Here is a 17463-nt window from a genome sequence, read left to right as displayed (position 1 = left end):
ACCCTCAACAAAAGAGGGATAGATGGAACATCAAAAAAGACCAAATACAAAGGACCCACAGCTAGTATCATCCACAATGGGGAAAAAACTGAGAGTTTTTCCTCTAAGGTCAGCAACAAGACAGGGATGTCTACTCTCACCATTGTTATTTAACATAGTACTGGAAGTCCTAGCCTCAGCAATCAGACAACAAAAAGAAATAAAAGGCAACTAAATTAGCAAGGAAGAAGCCAAACTTTCACTATTTACAGATAACATGATACTCTAGGTAGAAAACCTAAAAGACTCATATATGAATTCAGCAAAGTCGTAGGATACAAAATCATCATGAAGAAATTGTCGTACCAATAATGAAGCAGCAGAAAGAAAAATCAGGGAATCAAATCCTATTTACAGTTGCACCAACAACCAAAAGATACCTAAGAATAAACCTAACCAGAGTAAAAGATCTGTACTCTGAAAACTATAGAACACTTATGAAAGAAATTGAGGATGACATAGAGAAATGGAAGAATACTGTTAAAATGCCTTTATTATCCAAAACTACACATTTAATGTGATCCCTATCAAAATACCACCAGCATTTTTCACAGAGCTAGAATAAACAATCCTAAAATTTGTAGGGAACCACAAAAGACCCCAGATAGCCAAAGCAATCTTGAAAAAGCAAAACAAAGCTGGAGGCATCACAATTCCAGATTTCAAGTTATATGGCAAAGCTGTAGTCATCAAGATAGTATGGTACTGTCACAATATCAATGGAACAGAATAAAGAACCCAGAAGTAGACCTTCAACTCTATGGCCAACGAATCTTTAACAAAGCAGGAAAGAATGTCCGATGGGAAAAAGACAGTATCTTCAACAAATTGTGTCAGGAAAACTGGATAGCAACATGCAAAAGAATGAAACTGGACCACTTTCTTACACCATACACAAAAGTAAATTCAAAATTGATTAAAGACCATTTTGTGGTGAGAAGGAAACCATCAAAATCCTAGAGGAAAACACAGGCAGAAACCTCTTTGACATCAGCCATAGCAACCTTACTTGACAAGTCTCCAAAGGAAAGGGAAACAAAAGCAAAAATGAACTATTGAGACTTCATCAAGATAAAAAGCTTCTGCACAGTGAAAGAAACAATTAACAAAACTAAAAGGAAATGGACAGCATAGGAGAAAATATTTGCAAATGGCATACCTGATATAGGGTTAGTTTACAAAAACTGTAAAGAATTTATCAAACTCAACCCCCCCCCCAAAAAAATAATCCAGTTAAGAAATGGGTAGAAGACATGAAGAGACATTTTTCCAAAGAAGATGTCCAGATGGCTAACAGACACATGAAAAGATGCTCAACATCACTCATGAGGGAAATACAAATCAAAACCATGATACTGCCTCATGCCTGTCAAAATGGCTAAAATTAACAACACATTAAACAATGATGTTGGTGAGGATGCAGAGAAAGGGGAACTCTCTTACACTGTTGGTAGGAATGCAAACTGGTGGAGCCACTATGGAAAAGAGTATGGAAGTTTCTCAAAAAACTAAAAATAGAACTACTCTAAGACCCAGCAAATACACTACTAAGGCTAATGCACTAATGAAAATACAGATTCAAAGGGGTACATGCACTCTGATGTTTATAGCAGTATTTTCAACAATAGCCAAATTATGGAAAGAGTCCAGACGTCCATCAACTGATGCAGGGACAAAGATGTGGTGTGTTTATATATAACACACATGTGGTGTGTGTGTGTGTATATAATGGAATATTTCTTGCCATTCACAATGACACAGAGTGTATTATACTAAGCTAAATAAGTCAGAGAAAAACAAATACCATATGATTTCACTCATGTGGAATTTAAGAAACAAAACAGATGAACATAGGAGAAAGGAAAAAAAGAAAAGGAGTGGAGGGTAAATCATAGAGTCTTAGTTATAGAGAACAAACAGGGTTGCTGGAGGGGAAGTCAGTGGGGGATGGGCTAAATGGGTGATGGGTATTAAGGAGGGCACATGTTGTGATAAGCATTGGTTATATTTAAGTGATAAGTCACTAAATTCTACTCCTGAAACCAATATTTCATTATATGTTAACTAGTAAGAATTTAAATAAAAACTTAAAACAGGTTAGGCATTTGGAAAACAAACAGCAAAATGGTAGCCCTATATCCATATACCTCTAATTTTATTAAATATAAAAGGGCTAAATACTCCAATAAAATGGCCAGGATTATTAGAATGCACGAAAAAGCAAGACTCAAATATAACTGTCTATAAGAGAGATATTTTAAATATTGTAGACAAAATAGGCTGAAAGTTATGGATGGAAAATTACACACAAACACTAGAAAGTTGAGGATTACAGAGGGGCATTTTATGATACAAAAGTAAATACACCAGAAAAATGAAACAATTACAAATGTATATGTACTTAAATAAAAAAAAGTTTCAAAATACATTAGGCAAAAATTGACAAAAGTAACATGAGACTTAAACGAGTCCAAAACATTGTTGATGATAATATCTGTCAGTAAATGAAAGAACTAGATCAAAAGGGGTGAAAATATGGACAGATTTAGAATCTCTAAAGAATACTGACAACAATCTAACTCATTCCATATTAGCGGAGCACCATTTTTTTTAAAAAAGATTTTATTGTTTTTAAAGAATTTATTTATTAGAGAGGAGAGAGAGAGAGAGAGCATGAGTGAGGAGGGGAGGGGCAGAGGAAGAGTGAGGAGCAGACTCTGCTAAGCAGGGAGCCTAATGTGGGGCTTGATCCCAGGACCCTGAGATCATGACCTGAGCTGAAGGCAGATGCTTTAACCAACTGAGCCACCAAGGTGCCCCTTAAAGATTTTAAGTATGGCTATCCAATGTGCACCTCAAACTCACAACCCTGAGGTCAAGAGTCACATGTTCCATTAACTAAGCCAGCCAGGTGCCACTTACAGTACCACTTTAATAATAATCTCGTAACACATGGTTTGATTTTTTTAAAGATTTTATTTATTTATTTGTTTGTTTGTTTATTTATTTATTTATTTGAGAGAGAGAGAGGTCATGCAATTGTATGAGCATGCAAATGGGGGAAGAGTCAGAGATAATCCCTGCTAAATGCGAGCCCGATGCAGGGCTTGATCTCATCACCCGTGAGATCACGACCTGAGCCAAAACCAAGAGTTGAATGATTAACTGACGGAGTCACCCAGGTACCTCTTAGTAGACTGATTTAGAGATTGATAAGTTGATTTTAAAATTTACCTGGAAATGTAAAATACCTAGCATCTAAACAAGTTTTAAAAAGTCAGTGTTGGAAGATTCACAGTACCTGATTTTGTGACCTAACAGAATAATCAAGACCGTGTATGTTGGTGAAGGGGTAAAAATACAGATCAATAAAACAGACTATGGAAAGACTCCTACACATACATGTATGGTTAACTGTTAACAGAGGTTCCATGATAATTCAGTAGAGAAGGGATATCTTTTCACTACTCTGGAAAAACTGAATATTCATTTAAAAAATTTTAAAAAGGAACCTCAACTCTTATAGCATACGAAAGAATTATATTGAAATAGATCATTCACTTAAAAAAAAAAAGAGAGAGAAAATATAAAACCAAAATACTTGGGACGCCTGGGTGGCTCAGTGGTTAAGTGTCTGCCTTCAGCTAAGGGTGTGATCCTGGAGTCTTGGGATCGAGTCCCACTTGGGCTCCCTGCTTCTCTCTCTGCCCGTGTCTCTGCCTCTTTCTGTGTGTTTCTCATGAATAAACAAGTAAAATCTTAAAAAAAATAAAAATAAAACCATAATACTCATATAGTAAACAAAAAAATTAAATATGCACAACCGTGGAGTGTGCAAAGACTCTTAAGACACAGAAAGCACACATCATAAAATTAAAAACCCCGATGGACTGGATTTTGTCAAAATTTTAAAAAAAACTTCAGTTCTGAGAGACACCTGGGTGGCTCAATGGTTAAGCATCTGCTTTCGGCTCAGGGCGTGATCCTGCAGTCCCGGGATCGAGGTCTGCATCGGGCTCTCTGCATGGAGCCTGCTTCTCCCTCTACCTATGTCTCTGCCTCTCTCTCTGTGTCTCTCATGAATAAAGAAATAAAATCTTAGAAAAAAAAAATTAAAAAAAAAAAAAAAACCAGCTCTGAAAGAGACCTTTAAGAAAATAAAAAATTGAAACACAGACTGGTAAAAGATTATTCACAGTACCTTTATCTGACAAAAGATTTCTGTCTAGAATATATAAAGAACTCTCACAGCATAAAAATAAGAAATCAACGTATTAAAAATTGGCAAAAGTTCTTAACAAGTTCAGAAGACTACATAAACATCAACTAAGCAAAATTAAAAATGCTATTTTTACTTACACTAGGAAAATGAAAATTAAAATAATGAAATACCATTGCACACTCTCATGGATAACTAAAAATAAAAAGTGACCATACCAAGTGTTGGTGAGGATATGGAACTACTCTAAGTCTTATACATTGTTGGTGGGATTGTAGAATGGCACAACCACTCTCCATAAATCTGGCAGTTTCTTATAATAATTAAACGTATGTTTTTCATATAACCCACTGATTCCACATCTAGGTATTTATCCCAAAGAAATGAAAATATAGTCCAACAGACTTCTAGGCAAATGTTCATAGGAACATTGAGGACAAATAGCATGGCTACAAATGTAGCCATCAAAAAGTAGGAGGGAAAAAACCATGGGGTGCTTAGGTGACTCAGCTGGTTAAGCATCAGCTTTCGGCTCAGGTCATGATCTCGGGGTCCTGTGATCCAGCCCCCTGTCAGTCTCCCTGCTGAAAAGAAGCCTGCTTTTCCCTCTCCCTTGGTCTCTCCCACCCCCGCTTGTGTGTGCTCTCTTTCAAATAAATACAATCTTAAAAAAAATCTTAAGTCTGATATTATATAAATTATTTATTTTTAAGATTTTATTTATTTATTCATGAGAGATACAGAAAGAAGCAGAGACATAGGCAGAGGGAGAGAGCAGGCTCCCTGCGGGGAGCCTGATGCGGGACTCGATCCCAGGACCCCAGGATCATGACCTGAGCCAAAGGCAGACAGACACTCAACCCCTGAGCCACTCAAGTGCCCCTGGATTAGTTTTCTTTTTTGACTCTCTCACTACAAGTTAAGTTCCAAAGCTCATGTACTCTATACTTAAATGTGTGCTTTTATTGTATATAAACTACACTGCAATAAAATTAATTAAAAAGTGATAGTGGGTTTGGGGTTCTGCTTCAAGAATGGCAGAATATGTCTTATTTGACTGTTACTGTAGATAACAACTATAAACTCCAGATTAAAAAAATACATAGGGGCTCCTGGGTGGCTCAGTTGGTTAAGCAGCTGCGGCTTAGGTCATTATCCCAGAGTTCTGGGATAGAACCCTGCATCAGGCTCCCTGCTCAGGGGGGAGTCTGGTTCTCCCTCTCCCCCACTTGTACACACACTCTCTCTCAAATAAATAAATAAAATCCTATATAAATATATATATACATACATAGATATATAGCGTATACACTTACATACGTATATATACAGTGCATACATTTACATACACATATATATAGTGTATACACTTTGCACTGCAAAGTGACCCAAACAGACAGAAACTGGAGAGGAGGGTTTACATTTGGAAGGACAGAAGAGCAAAGGGGGAACTGCCAATTTATACAACTTGTAGCCTGAGGGCAAGTCCCAAGAAGAGATTGTGAGTGGCAAATAAAATTGAGGTGGAAACCCATGGTCTTACTGGCTTGAAGAACCAAAAGACAGAGTTTAGGGCAACAGCAGCATCTAGAAAGGAAGTAGGGAAATCCCACAGAAAGGAAAGACAGAAGGGAGCCCCAAGGAGCTTGAAAAAAACTTTGTTCATATTCTTGGCTAATAACTGAATTAGGCATGAGTGGGCCAGAATCTAAGCACTCTGGTTAAACATAAAATAAATAAAGCAGGGATTCAAGCTGCCACCAATCAATTAGAGAGTCAGAAGTCTGAGGTTTGAGTTGAGCTAAATTAACTGTCCAATAAAACAAATCGGTACTTCACACTATCATTCCCATGGGAATTAACTGCTATAAGAAATTCTCCTCTACCATAAACAACTAAAAGATTATAAAAATATATTAAACATCTGTTTTCAAGTACTGCACAACTGACAGGACAAAACAGTAATCCTGCAAAAAGGGAAGCAAAGTAAGCTCTATAACTGCCCCAGCCTACCACCTAAAAACAGTTTCTAGGTCAGGAACTTGGAGAGAATACACAGAGCCCAACAGTATCCCTGAGTTGTAGAAACAGATCAGAGTTCGGAGGGTCTAAGATGGCTAGAACTACCAGGCAAAATAATTAAGAGTAGAGAACAGCAGAGACAGAGACAGACACACAGACATATGCATATACCAAGACCACTCCAGACATCTGTAGAATGATTCCCTTGAATCTATGACTGAATACTAGTCTGCAAAATCCATGGGAGTAAAACTCTGTGGAGTTGGGTAAAGAAAAAGAAAGTAATATGGTGAACAATTCCCAGAGCTCAAATAGGTATGAGAACGGTCTGTATTCTCACTAGCCAGAACAGAGGGAGCTGATAATACACAGACTTTGGGCAGAGCAGGAGTTGGCAAGGTTTCTGTGTAAGGGCCAGACCTGTGGGCCATATGGTCTCTGTTACACTACTCTATGGTTGTAGTGCAAAAGTAATCATAGACAATATGAAAAAAAAAAATTAGTATAGCTGTGTTCCAATACGATTTTATTCACAAAAACAGGCAGTAGGCTAGATTTCGCTGTAAACTATCAGTTGTTAACCTTAGTAATTAGGGACTAAACTGGCCCTAGACTAAATGCTGCTCTACAGTGACAAAAGATTAACCCTCAAAAGGGTCACGACCTGAAGTAACTTAACTCTTTAAAGGAATGTAACAAAATACAGCATTCAGCAATTTGAAAATTCAAATATAAAAATTCCAGGTATAGGACACCTGGGTGGCTCAGCAGTTGAGCATCTGCCATTGGCTCAGGTCGTGATCCTGGGTTGGGGATCAAGTCCCACATCGGGTTCCCTGAGAGGAGCCTGCTTCTCCCTCTGCCCATATCTCTGCCTCTCTCTGTGTGTCTCTCATGAATAAATAAATAATTTTTAAAAAATTCCAGGCATGTAAAGAAGCAGGAAAATAGGACCTATATTCAGAAGGAAAATAAAACAAAAACCAGAAACAGATGATAGATTTTATAAATAAGGATGTTAAAGCAGATATTTTAAACATGCTCCATAAGCTCAAGAATGTAGAAGATGAATATGAGAGAAAACGGAGATATAAAAAAGGATCAAAAAGAACTTCTGGACAAGAAAAATATATAACATGAAAAAAACAATGGATGGGAGTACAACAGATTAGACACCGAAGAAGGAAAGAGGAGTAAAATTGAAGAGAAAGCAACATAAGCTTTCCAAACTTTATTTACAAAACCAGGTGGTCTGCCTGATTTAGTCCTCAGGCAATAGTTTGCTAATCCTTGGCCTAGAATAACCACCAAAAAATCCAAAAAAACAAAAAAGTACTTGTAATATGTGACTATTATAGGAAAAAATTGAATCTTAAAAAAATTTCTCAATCCAAAAGAAAATAAGAATAGAAAAAGGAACAATAACAGTAAAATAACAATAGGGAGAAATGGAAAAAATGACAATATGGTATATTTAAACTTAAGTTACCAATAATCACATTAAATGAAAATGGACTAAAAACTCCAATTAAAAAGTAGGATCAGACTAGAGAAAAAAGTCAGAACAAATTATATACTATCTGTAAGAAACTCATTATAGGGGCACCTGGGTGGCTTAGTTAAGCATTCAACTCTTGGTTTCAGCTCAGTTCATGGTCCCAGGGTCATGAGACTGAGGCTGACATCAGGCTCTGGTCTCAGCATTGAGTCTGTTTGTCCCTCTCCCTCTGCTCCTCCTCCTGCTCGTACTCTCTCTCTCTCAAATCAATCAATCAATCAATCAATCAATCAATCAAATCTTTGAAAAAGGAGCTCACTAAAAATGTGAAAACACAGGAAAGTTAAAGTAAAGAGCATGGAGGGGTGCCTGGGCAGCTCAGTAGGTTCAGCATCCAACTCTTGGTTTTGGCGTAGGTTATGATCTAAGGGTTCTGGAATTGAACCCTGCATCAGGCTCTGCACTCAGTGGGGAGTTTGCTTGAAGATTCTCTCTCCATCTGCCCTTCCCCCTGCTCACATTCTCTCTCTAAAATAAATAAATCTTTTTTAAAAGGAGGGAAAATATGTACACTGTATAACTACTACTCATAAGAAAGCCAAAATGGCTATAATATCAAACAATATAGGTTTCAGAACAAAAAATATTATTAGGGATTAAATGAGGCATTTCATAATAAAAGAGTGGGTCGGGCAGCCCAGGTGGCTCCATGGCTTAGCGCTGCCTTCAGTCCCGGGCGTGATCCCAGAGACCTGGGATCGAGTCCCATGTCAGGCTCCCTGCATGGAGCCTGCTTCTCCCTTTGCCTGTGTCTCTGCCTCTCTCTCTCTCTGTGTCTTATGGATAAATAAATAAATCTTAAAAAAAAAAAAAAGAAAGAGTGGGTCAATTCATGAGAGAATGTAACAATTCTAAAAGTGAATGCAGGGGATCCCTGGGTGGCTCAGCGGTTTAGCGCCTACCTTTGGCCCAGGGTGTTAACCTGGAGTCCCGGGACCGAATCCCACATCGGGCTCCCTGCATGGGGCCTGCTTCTCCCTCTGCCTGTGTCTCTGCCCACCCCCCCCGTGTCTATCATGAATAAATAAATAAAATCTTTAAAAGTATATTAAAAAATAAAAATAAAAGTGAATGTACTTAAAAACAGAACTTCAAAATACATTAAGCAAAAACTGATAGAACAGAAAAGGAAAAATAGACAAAACCAAAATCATAATTGAAGATTTCAACTTTCCTCTCAGTCAAGACTGGAAATCAGTAAGGAAACCGAAATTTTTATCATCATAATCAAGCAATCTGACCTGATTATTTAGAGAATACTTTAACTAGTAACACCAGAATATTCTTTTTTTTTTTCCAGAATAAATATTCTTTACACATGGACATAGAACAGTCATCAACTTAAACTATAATCCTGCCACAAAAAACGGCTCCATTGGGACACCGGGGTGGCTCAGCAGTTGGGCGCCTGCCTTCGGCCCAGGGCATGATCCTGGAGTCCCAGGACTGAATCCCACATCGGGCTCCCTGCACGGAACCTGCTTCTCTCTCTGCCTATGTCTCTGCCTCTCTCTCACTGTGTCTCTCATGAATAAATAAAATATTTTTTTTAAAAAAGCTCCATAAACTTAAGAAGACTGAAATTATATAGAGTATGTTCCCTGACTGCAAAAGAATTAAACTAGAAATCAACAACAGAAAGCTATCTGGAAAATCTCCAATATTTGGAAATTAAATACATTTCTTCTAAACAACCAATAGGTCAAAAAAGAAATCACAAGAGAAATTAGAAAATATTTTCAACTGAATCAAAATGAAAATACAACATGTTCAAATATCTTTTTTTTTTTTTATGTTCAAATTTCTTGAAGACCACTTAAACAGTACTTAGAGGGAAATTTATAGCATTAAATGCTTCTATCAGAAAAAAGGTCTCATGTTAGTAATAGAAATTTCCATCTGCAAAACTAGAACATGATTTAATTAAACCCAAAGTATTAGAGGGGGAAAAAAACAATGGAATAAACCAATAAAACCAAAAGCTGGTACTTTGAAATGATCAATGTAATTGATAAACTGGCCAACTGACCAAGGAAAAGAATAAGACACAAATTACCAATAACAGAAATGAAAGAGGGGCATTGCTACAGATTGTACAAACATCAAAAGGTTAAAAAAGTACATCATATTCAATATTGTACTAAAGGTTCTAGATAATGTAGTAAATAAATAACATTGAAAAGAAGGAAAACAGTCATTATTCACATATAACATGACTATTTATGTAGAAAATCCTACATAATATACAAAAAAAACTTAGAAAGTGACTTTAGAAAGACTGTTAGTCAATATAAAAAAATCAACTGCATTTTCATGTATCAGCAATAAACAGTGAGAATTTGAAATAAAAATGAATAGCATTTACAATAACATACAAAAATAAATACCTAGGGATTAATATATCAAAATGTGCAAGACTATACACTGAAAACAATAAAACATTACTGAATTTAAAGTTCTAAATAAAGATATACATCATATTCATGAATTAGAAAATCATATTATTTTTAATGATGACAGTCTTGATTTTAAACTGTTAATAAGCATTTTGACATTTTCTGCTCCCCTAATGGGCTGTCTTTACACATTCTTCTAATGTGCTTTAGGTCTGATGCTGTAAAAAGTAGAAGATAACAGTTCATTGGTTAATGTAAGTACAGAGTTTCTGTCTGGGATGATAAAAAAATTATAGAAATACATAGTGGTACTGGTTACACAACATCGTGAACGTACTTAATGGGACTAAACTATAAATTTAACAATGGCTAAAATGGTGAAATTTTATATTATGTATATTTTAACACACACACACACACACACACACATGCACAGGGTTAGACAGAAAAACACAGAACACAAAGATCCCTCAGTGAGAATTGGGGTGAGCACTTGGAGGACTGGAAAAGGAGCAAAGGTGTTAAATGGGACAAGTGACCATGATATGACAGAGGTACTCAAAGATATCAGTGGGGATGAAGGAACTGTTTTATAAGGAATAAGATTAACCACTAAATTGTGCAGTGGAAGAGAAACATTTATTTAACTGAAGACAGCTGTATTAGCAGGTGGGTATGGGACAAGGGTCAAAGCAGATTGAAAACAAAACCAGGAAGAATAGGATGGGCAGGAGATAATGAGATAAATCTTGGGGATGAAGTATCTGTGGAACATGCAGGTGGTGATACATAGTTGGAGACTGAATATGGTTTTGACAGAGGTTTAGGTTAAAAATTATGTGAGCATCATTAGAATAGTGGTAGATTGTGAATAGGAATAGGAGACTGTAAAGAGAAGAGAACGAATAAAGAATCTGGAGGATACTAGCATTTAAGAGGTCCAGATATAAAGATGAATTTTCTTTCTTTTTTAAAAAATATTTTATTTAGAGAGAGAGAGTGAGAGAGCATGTGCGCACGAGTGGAGGGAAGGCATAGAGGGAGAGGGAGAATAGCTGACTCAGAGGAGGGGCTCAATCCCATAACCCTGAGATCATGACCTGAGCTGACACCAAGAGTCAGACACTTAACCAACTGAGACATCCAGATGCTGCTAAAGATGAATTTTCTGAAAACCAAAAGAGTAACATCTTTGAAACCAAGGGCAGAATATTTCAAGAGTTACACTTGTAATTCAATATGGTCATCTAAGCATATTCATTTACTTCCCCTGCACCCAAATATAAAATTATAAGAAATTTAAACATAGGAACACCATTAGCATAACAGAGGAATGTTACTGGCAGGCCACAGATTTTCAGGAACTGTTAGCAGCTATGAGCAAAACTGAAGAATCAGACCGGAGAAAAGCAAGGTTCTCAGTTCTTTGTACAATTTGCCCAGCATAGCTCTATTCTCAAAGCCTCAAGACAAGATTCTTTGCCACTTACTAAAAGCAATCTATTAGTTCCATCTCCATCTTGACTGTTTTTATCTAAACAAGACAAGTTCATGCAGTAATATCCTCTCATTCGAGGAAATGCATTTTTTTGTCCCAGCTCTGCTCCTAGGAGAAGACTGAGAAAGATGTTCAATGATATACCAATTTAACATGTGAACACTAGCTAAAATTAGAAGGAGCAGTCTGTGGAAGGAAAAGGCTTATCTGGCCAATAAGGGAAGAAATGAGTACCACTTCCCTGAAGGGGAAGATAGGCAGGAGGATTTAGTACAAGAAAGGCAAATGCTCAAATATCCTTTAAAAAAAAAAAAAAAACAACAAAATAAAAACAACACAATTTTGGAGAGAGAAACCATTACCTCACCTGTGCCATGGTTTTGAGATATGCAAGAGGTGACCAGTCTTCCTTTGGGTTCCTCTTTGGAAAAGAGGCAGTTCCTATGAAGGCAAAGCCAAGATGAAAAGAAGCCACATGACACTATATATGCCTTACAGCTCTCTTACAACTTAAGACTCAATTGAAATTGCTTCCATTTCCCTTGCTTTGGCCCTTGACCACTCCGCATATTCCACATAATCTTGGGGAGAGAATGACCTAGACATCCTTATCCCCAAATCCAGAGAAATAAGCTCTTGGGCAACAGGTTAGATTTTGGGGAAGTTCCCCTCCTTTCTCTCTTAGCAGCTTACCTCCAAGCTGCTCACCATAATGTTCTTTTATACTATCACCAGAAGTGTATGTGAATACTTATCACCTCATGCCCTGACAAATGCTACTAATATAATCTCCTTGATGCCGGCGTATCCAATAGGTAGAAAATTGTGGTTCTAGGTTTTATTTTTCTTATTATGACAGAAAATAAGATTCTTTTCAGAAGTTTAAAAAAATATCCTTAGTTTATCTGTAAATGACCTCTTATAATTCTTTCACTTCTCTATCATATTTTTATTTTCTAGATTGGTTATTAGATCTTTTTTAAAGGAAGGAAATATTATATTCACTTAATTTTTTATGGTTTCTCAATTGATGTGTTTTTCCTATGCAAAACAACTTATATTATTTACCATTTGGTTTAGTACTGTCAGGTGTTCAATAACCTATTACTTCCTCTCTTCATCAAAACTGCCATCTTTATTTCCTTTATATATTTGAGTAGATCTGGATTTTTTATTTAGGTTTAATGATCTGTTCATTTGATTGTCTCGATGACTCTGCAGTCATTACAGTTTTAAAACACATTTTAGTATCAGGTTAGGGCTACTTCCCTGTTTATTTCTTTTAGAATTTTTGGCTTGTTCATTTTCTCCTAAGAACTTCAGAAAGTTCAAAAATTTTACTGAATTTTAATGGGACTGCATGAAATGTTAGGGAGTTGACACTTTATCACAATTCTTCCTGTTCTTTTATTCAAGTCTTACTTTTTGAGTCCCTTAGAAACATTAATTCTTTTTTCACAGGCTACAAAATCCTTTGTATCTCATATTTTCGATGGCCCCTAGCCATTTTCCATAGTTTTATGATACATATATATACACACAAGCACACATATGAAGCCTATTGATTTGTCAATGTTTTTTCCCAGCAAACTTCTGAGTTTTCTAATTGTTGTATTGCTTTTAATAGCATGGTAACTTAAAATTTTTCTCTCAGTCTCAGCAGATGTCCCAAAGATGGTGAGCAAAACAAGCTTCTAAGCGTCTGTCATTCTAAAATAAAGTCTTAAAAAAAAAAAAAAGGAAGTTTTTTTTTAGGTTTTGCTACTATTAATTTAACCCTACTTAGGCTGAGAGAAGGAAATGTCTAAGAGAGTAAAAATTATTTATAGGGTATAGTTTTCTGGGGGGAGAAAAGTGGGTGTTTTCTTATAATAAACAAAGGGCCTCTGAGATGCTGATGTCACTGGGAACCAAAGTGGTATGAGAATTTTGGGGAAATGTACATATTTCCAGTATGTAAGAGGGCAAAGTGACTGAGGGGGTTAATTCTCACCTGAGCTCTAGATGGGCAACCCATGGATGGAGCCTGCCTGGGTTGGCTTGGATCCTCTTGTCCAAGAGGACTCACTGGAGAGACAAGACCCACCAGAGCAGGTGGACCAGAGCAGGTGGACTACTGCATGCCCAGAGGAAACACTGAGGAGACAGCTGGAGAAGTGGCTGTACCCATGAGAAGGGAAGTGTGTCTGGAAGTTCCCAGCAGTGGGTTCTCTCAGAACGTTAAGACATGACTTACACTAAATTATAATGGTACCAATCATGTTAGCCTCTTCTTGTCCCTGACTTGTCTCCTGTTTTCCAGCTCCCAATCCATTCCAGCTAGAGACTACCCACCTAGAGGGGTTAAAGAGGAGACAAAATTGAAGTTGAAGAATTAGAAAAGAAACTGATCATGTACTCCCCTTGACCCGCATCCCCACAGGCTTCCAGCAGGAGGGAGAGTTTCTACGTTTAAAACAAATTTGAAGTATTGATTTCTATAGTGAATATCTTATTTATCTAAATAGCTATTATAAAATGAGACTGATCTTGTATTTGAATGTTCAACAGATTCAATCTTCAGAATGACTAAAGAAATTACTAAATCTGTCTAGGAATGCATCCAGCAGCAGGGAAAAGAAGAGATTCACCCGAACAGAAAATTTGAGTGGTAATTATGGGAGAAAATTTTTGTATGTGTCCTCCCAAATGCTGTTCTACTCATTTTAACCATACCAGTTATTAGACAGTGTGGGGTTTCCCAATACATAATTCTAGCATCTGAAAATTATTTTTATTTTACTTTCTCTCCATTAAAAAAAAATCAATTTCACTTGTCTAACTGCCACAGAGTCAAATTCTACAAGCGTATAAAAAGGCCAATATTCAGATAATCTAAACAATACATATTTAACTGGTCATGCAACCAATTTCTCAAGCGCTCTCAGTCACAATAAACATTCATGAATTACCACATATTGTGCACACAAAACACTAAAAATTAGACAAAGACACAGTTATATCACCCAAGACACAATCCCAATCCCATAGGCACACGTCATGTATAATCTCACAGAGCCCATAACATACCTCTACACAAAGTAGCAAAATTTTACTCACAAACCCCTTACTGTCGTCTCTCCAAAGTCGCATGCAGTCTCAAACATAAATCGACTCGCAACCTATTTGAAAAATTAGACACAGACCTTATCACTTTCACAAACAGCCGGCTCCACAACGTCACACGAAGTAACACATGCCCGAACTACGCAAGGACAGCCACAAAAAGCTCCACGAACTGAACGCCCGAGTGCGCCAGGCCGCACTCCCAGAGTTGGGGTTTCCTCATGGGGGTAACAAAACAAAACAAAACAGACAAAATTCCTGCCCTCCCCAACCTCACACCCGCCACAGGCTTCCAGTTCTCTCTTCGGCGCTGTCCAGCTTGGACTACCGGTTGCCTCTAGGGCGCTCCCCGGGCCGGGCTCCCTATTTCTTCCTCGGCATTTCCCGGCCCCGGCTCCTGGTTCCTTCTTCTGCTTAGGTTCTCGCTTCCCTCCTCGCTCTCTGTAGGGCCCAGACTCTCGCCTTCCTCCCTGGCCTTCTTGGCCCAGGCTCCCTCTTCCTTCCTTGCTTTTCCCGGCCCAGGTTGCCGCCTCCCTCCTCGGCATTCCCCCCGGGTCCCGCCATCACCCGCCTCCTCTGCCTCCGTAGGACCCACCAGCCTCACCTTCGACCACTGGCCGGCCGTCTGCGCCTGCGTACTCCCGCGCGGCCCGTACCTCCCAAGGGTCTCCGCGGCTGGGTCTTTGAGGCCGCAGCCTCCGTGCGGGTGCGCGCCCGCTCGCGCGCCTTTTCGTCATACGGGCTTTTCCGGCCTTGAACTACATTTCCCACAGCCCCTGTGCAGCTTTCGAAAAGAACTTCCATCCCGGGTCGTCTCTGGTTATCGCCCGAAACGCTGAAAGTCGTCGCGCTCCAGGTGGCAACCGTCGCGCACGGTGAGGAAGCCCGTCGCCCCCACGGTGCAGACAGGGCGTGTGGAGCCCGGGGCTCAAGCCTGTGTATGCGCGTTTGTGGCCAAATGTGCGGTGACGTACCCTTGACAGGTGTGTCGTGTGCCTGTGTGACCCTGATCGGATGCAGTAGATATTGTGAGTGACCAGTTGGCTGCGATGCGAGGCACGTGACACTGTGGGGTAGAACCTAGTTGTTACCTATTGTGATCGAAGAGGCTTTTAATTCTCTGACCGGTACGTGTTTGGTTGTGTATTGAGACAGAGCTTCATTTCTTCAGTTCTGGGCCTAACGTCGAGACTGAGGGGGTCTGTTGAAGATCTCGGAGAGTATATCCGTGCTTGTGAAGACTGCAATGCCTGTGTTAACCAGAGTTCCCCTGCACTGAAGCATGGCCTGAGCTGCCTTGTCAGTGCACACCCCCCCCCTCCCACGCCAGCGCCTAGTTTCGTGCTTAATACAGTGGGGGTATCAGTGAAGATGGTGTTGCCTACCTAGGGACCAATTTTAGGTTCTATCCTACCCACCCCAGCTGCAGAGAAATGGTCACCAATAGGAAGTCAGATATTTGAGTTACATACAAGCAAAAAAGCACAAATTCATTCATTTGGAATGAATTTTAGAATTGGAAGAATCGCTTTGGCAGAGTCCTGGGAAGACCTTTGGAGATACATTAGGAGTAGGATTCCTTCCTCAGAGTATCTCCCTTGGGAGCTGGGGTCAAGTTCCACATTTCAGAACCACATCAACCCCAAAGCTGTCTTCCCAGGAAACTTGCTGTGAACTTAGAGAAAGTTTCAGCCCTGGAGGTCAGTGACCCTGGTATTCCCTTTGACACTAAAAAGAAGTAGCAGTACTTCTCATCTCCCTTTCACTTCTGAGTATGTGTGTGGTATATAGCAAGAGGCCGTGTGGTGTTGAAGAATTTCTTCCAATTTTAGTAGTCTGTGCTCTAAGAAGGTCTGGTGTCTGATGATTCCCTCCCCTTCCCCTTGTAGTGCTCTTCCCTGAGAGAAGGGCCCTGAATAAAGGACAACATTACAGGGCATATCTGAAACCAAGCTCAAGGTCAGGGGTTTTGTTGGTGTTCTCTTTTTGTTTTTCAGAAAAGGGAGTAATTATTCTTTTCCTGAAATAGTTAGGTTACAATTAGTCAGGGCCTTGTGATGTACTTTGACTAATAGCATGTTGTGGATGTGACCTAGTGAGACTTTCCAAACAAAGCCTTAGGAGGTCTTGCAGCTTTTGCTCTTTTCCTCTTCCTGCCCTGAGAGCATCAAGCTGAAGGTTATGACTAGCTTGCCTGAAGACAAAAGATCATTTGGAGCCAGAAGCCCCGCTGACTTTCAGCAACAACTGCCAGATATTTCTTCTTAGACCATCCACCCCCTACCAAGCCACTGGCTGCTGTCAGATGAGTGGCATCATTAGAACCTCTCAGCCAAGCCAAGCCCAAATTGCCAACCCCAGAATAATGAGCTAATGAATGTTTTTTTTGCGTTAAGCCACAAACTTTTGGGGTGATTACATAGTGGTAGATAACTGAAACACATTTTTTCACTTTCTAGACTTTTAATCTATCACTCCGTATTGATATAATGGTATTGATCAACCTGTTTTGTAAAGTGATTTCTCTACTGGTATTGTATCTTGAATTTTTTCTATATTCTTTTCTATTTTCTTATTTTCTACAGCTTTGCATTTGTTTATCTTGGTATTCCTTTACATGGATATT

The 17463-nt window shown here is 38.8% G+C and overlaps 2 protein-coding genes across 31 annotated transcripts in view; one reads left to right on the top strand and one right to left on the bottom strand.

Moving 5' to 3' along the window:
* ZNF567 (zinc finger protein 567) overlaps nt 1–15572 on the bottom strand; it is a 28245-nt gene extending 12673 nt beyond the window's left edge. Inside the window, exons 1-4 of one of the 16 annotated variants that reach the window (XM_035703649.2) lie at nt 15442–15572; nt 14802–14893; nt 13969–14066; nt 12100–12173 (exon numbers count right to left, since the gene is read on the bottom strand). In XM_035703649.2, the coding sequence (XP_035559542.1) occupies nt 12100–12108 (9 nt within the window). In that variant the 5' untranslated portion in view covers nt 12109–12173; nt 13969–14066; nt 14802–14893; nt 15442–15572. The other 15 variants (XM_025421582.3, XM_035703661.2, XM_035703635.2 and 12 more) reach the window with 15 other exon arrangements.
* The window catches only part of ZNF461 (zinc finger protein 461), a 52187-nt gene continuing 50278 nt past the window's right edge, over nt 15555–17463 (top strand). For 12 of the 15 annotated variants that reach the window (XM_035703836.2, XM_025421655.3, XM_035703855.2 and 9 more), the window contains exon 1: nt 15555–15712. The gene's annotated coding sequence lies outside the window, so the exon portion shown is untranslated. Of the gene's footprint in view, nt 15821–17463 lie in introns of all 15 variants that reach the window. The other 3 variants (XM_025421654.3, XM_049110224.1, XM_035703829.2) reach the window with 1 other exon arrangement.

This window comes from Canis lupus, chromosome 1, assembly GCF_003254725.2.
Source record: "Canis lupus dingo isolate Sandy chromosome 1, ASM325472v2, whole genome shotgun sequence".
NCBI classification, from domain to species: Eukaryota; Metazoa; Chordata; class Mammalia; order Carnivora; family Canidae; genus Canis; species Canis lupus.
This window is presented reverse-complemented; position numbering and strand designations above follow the sequence as displayed.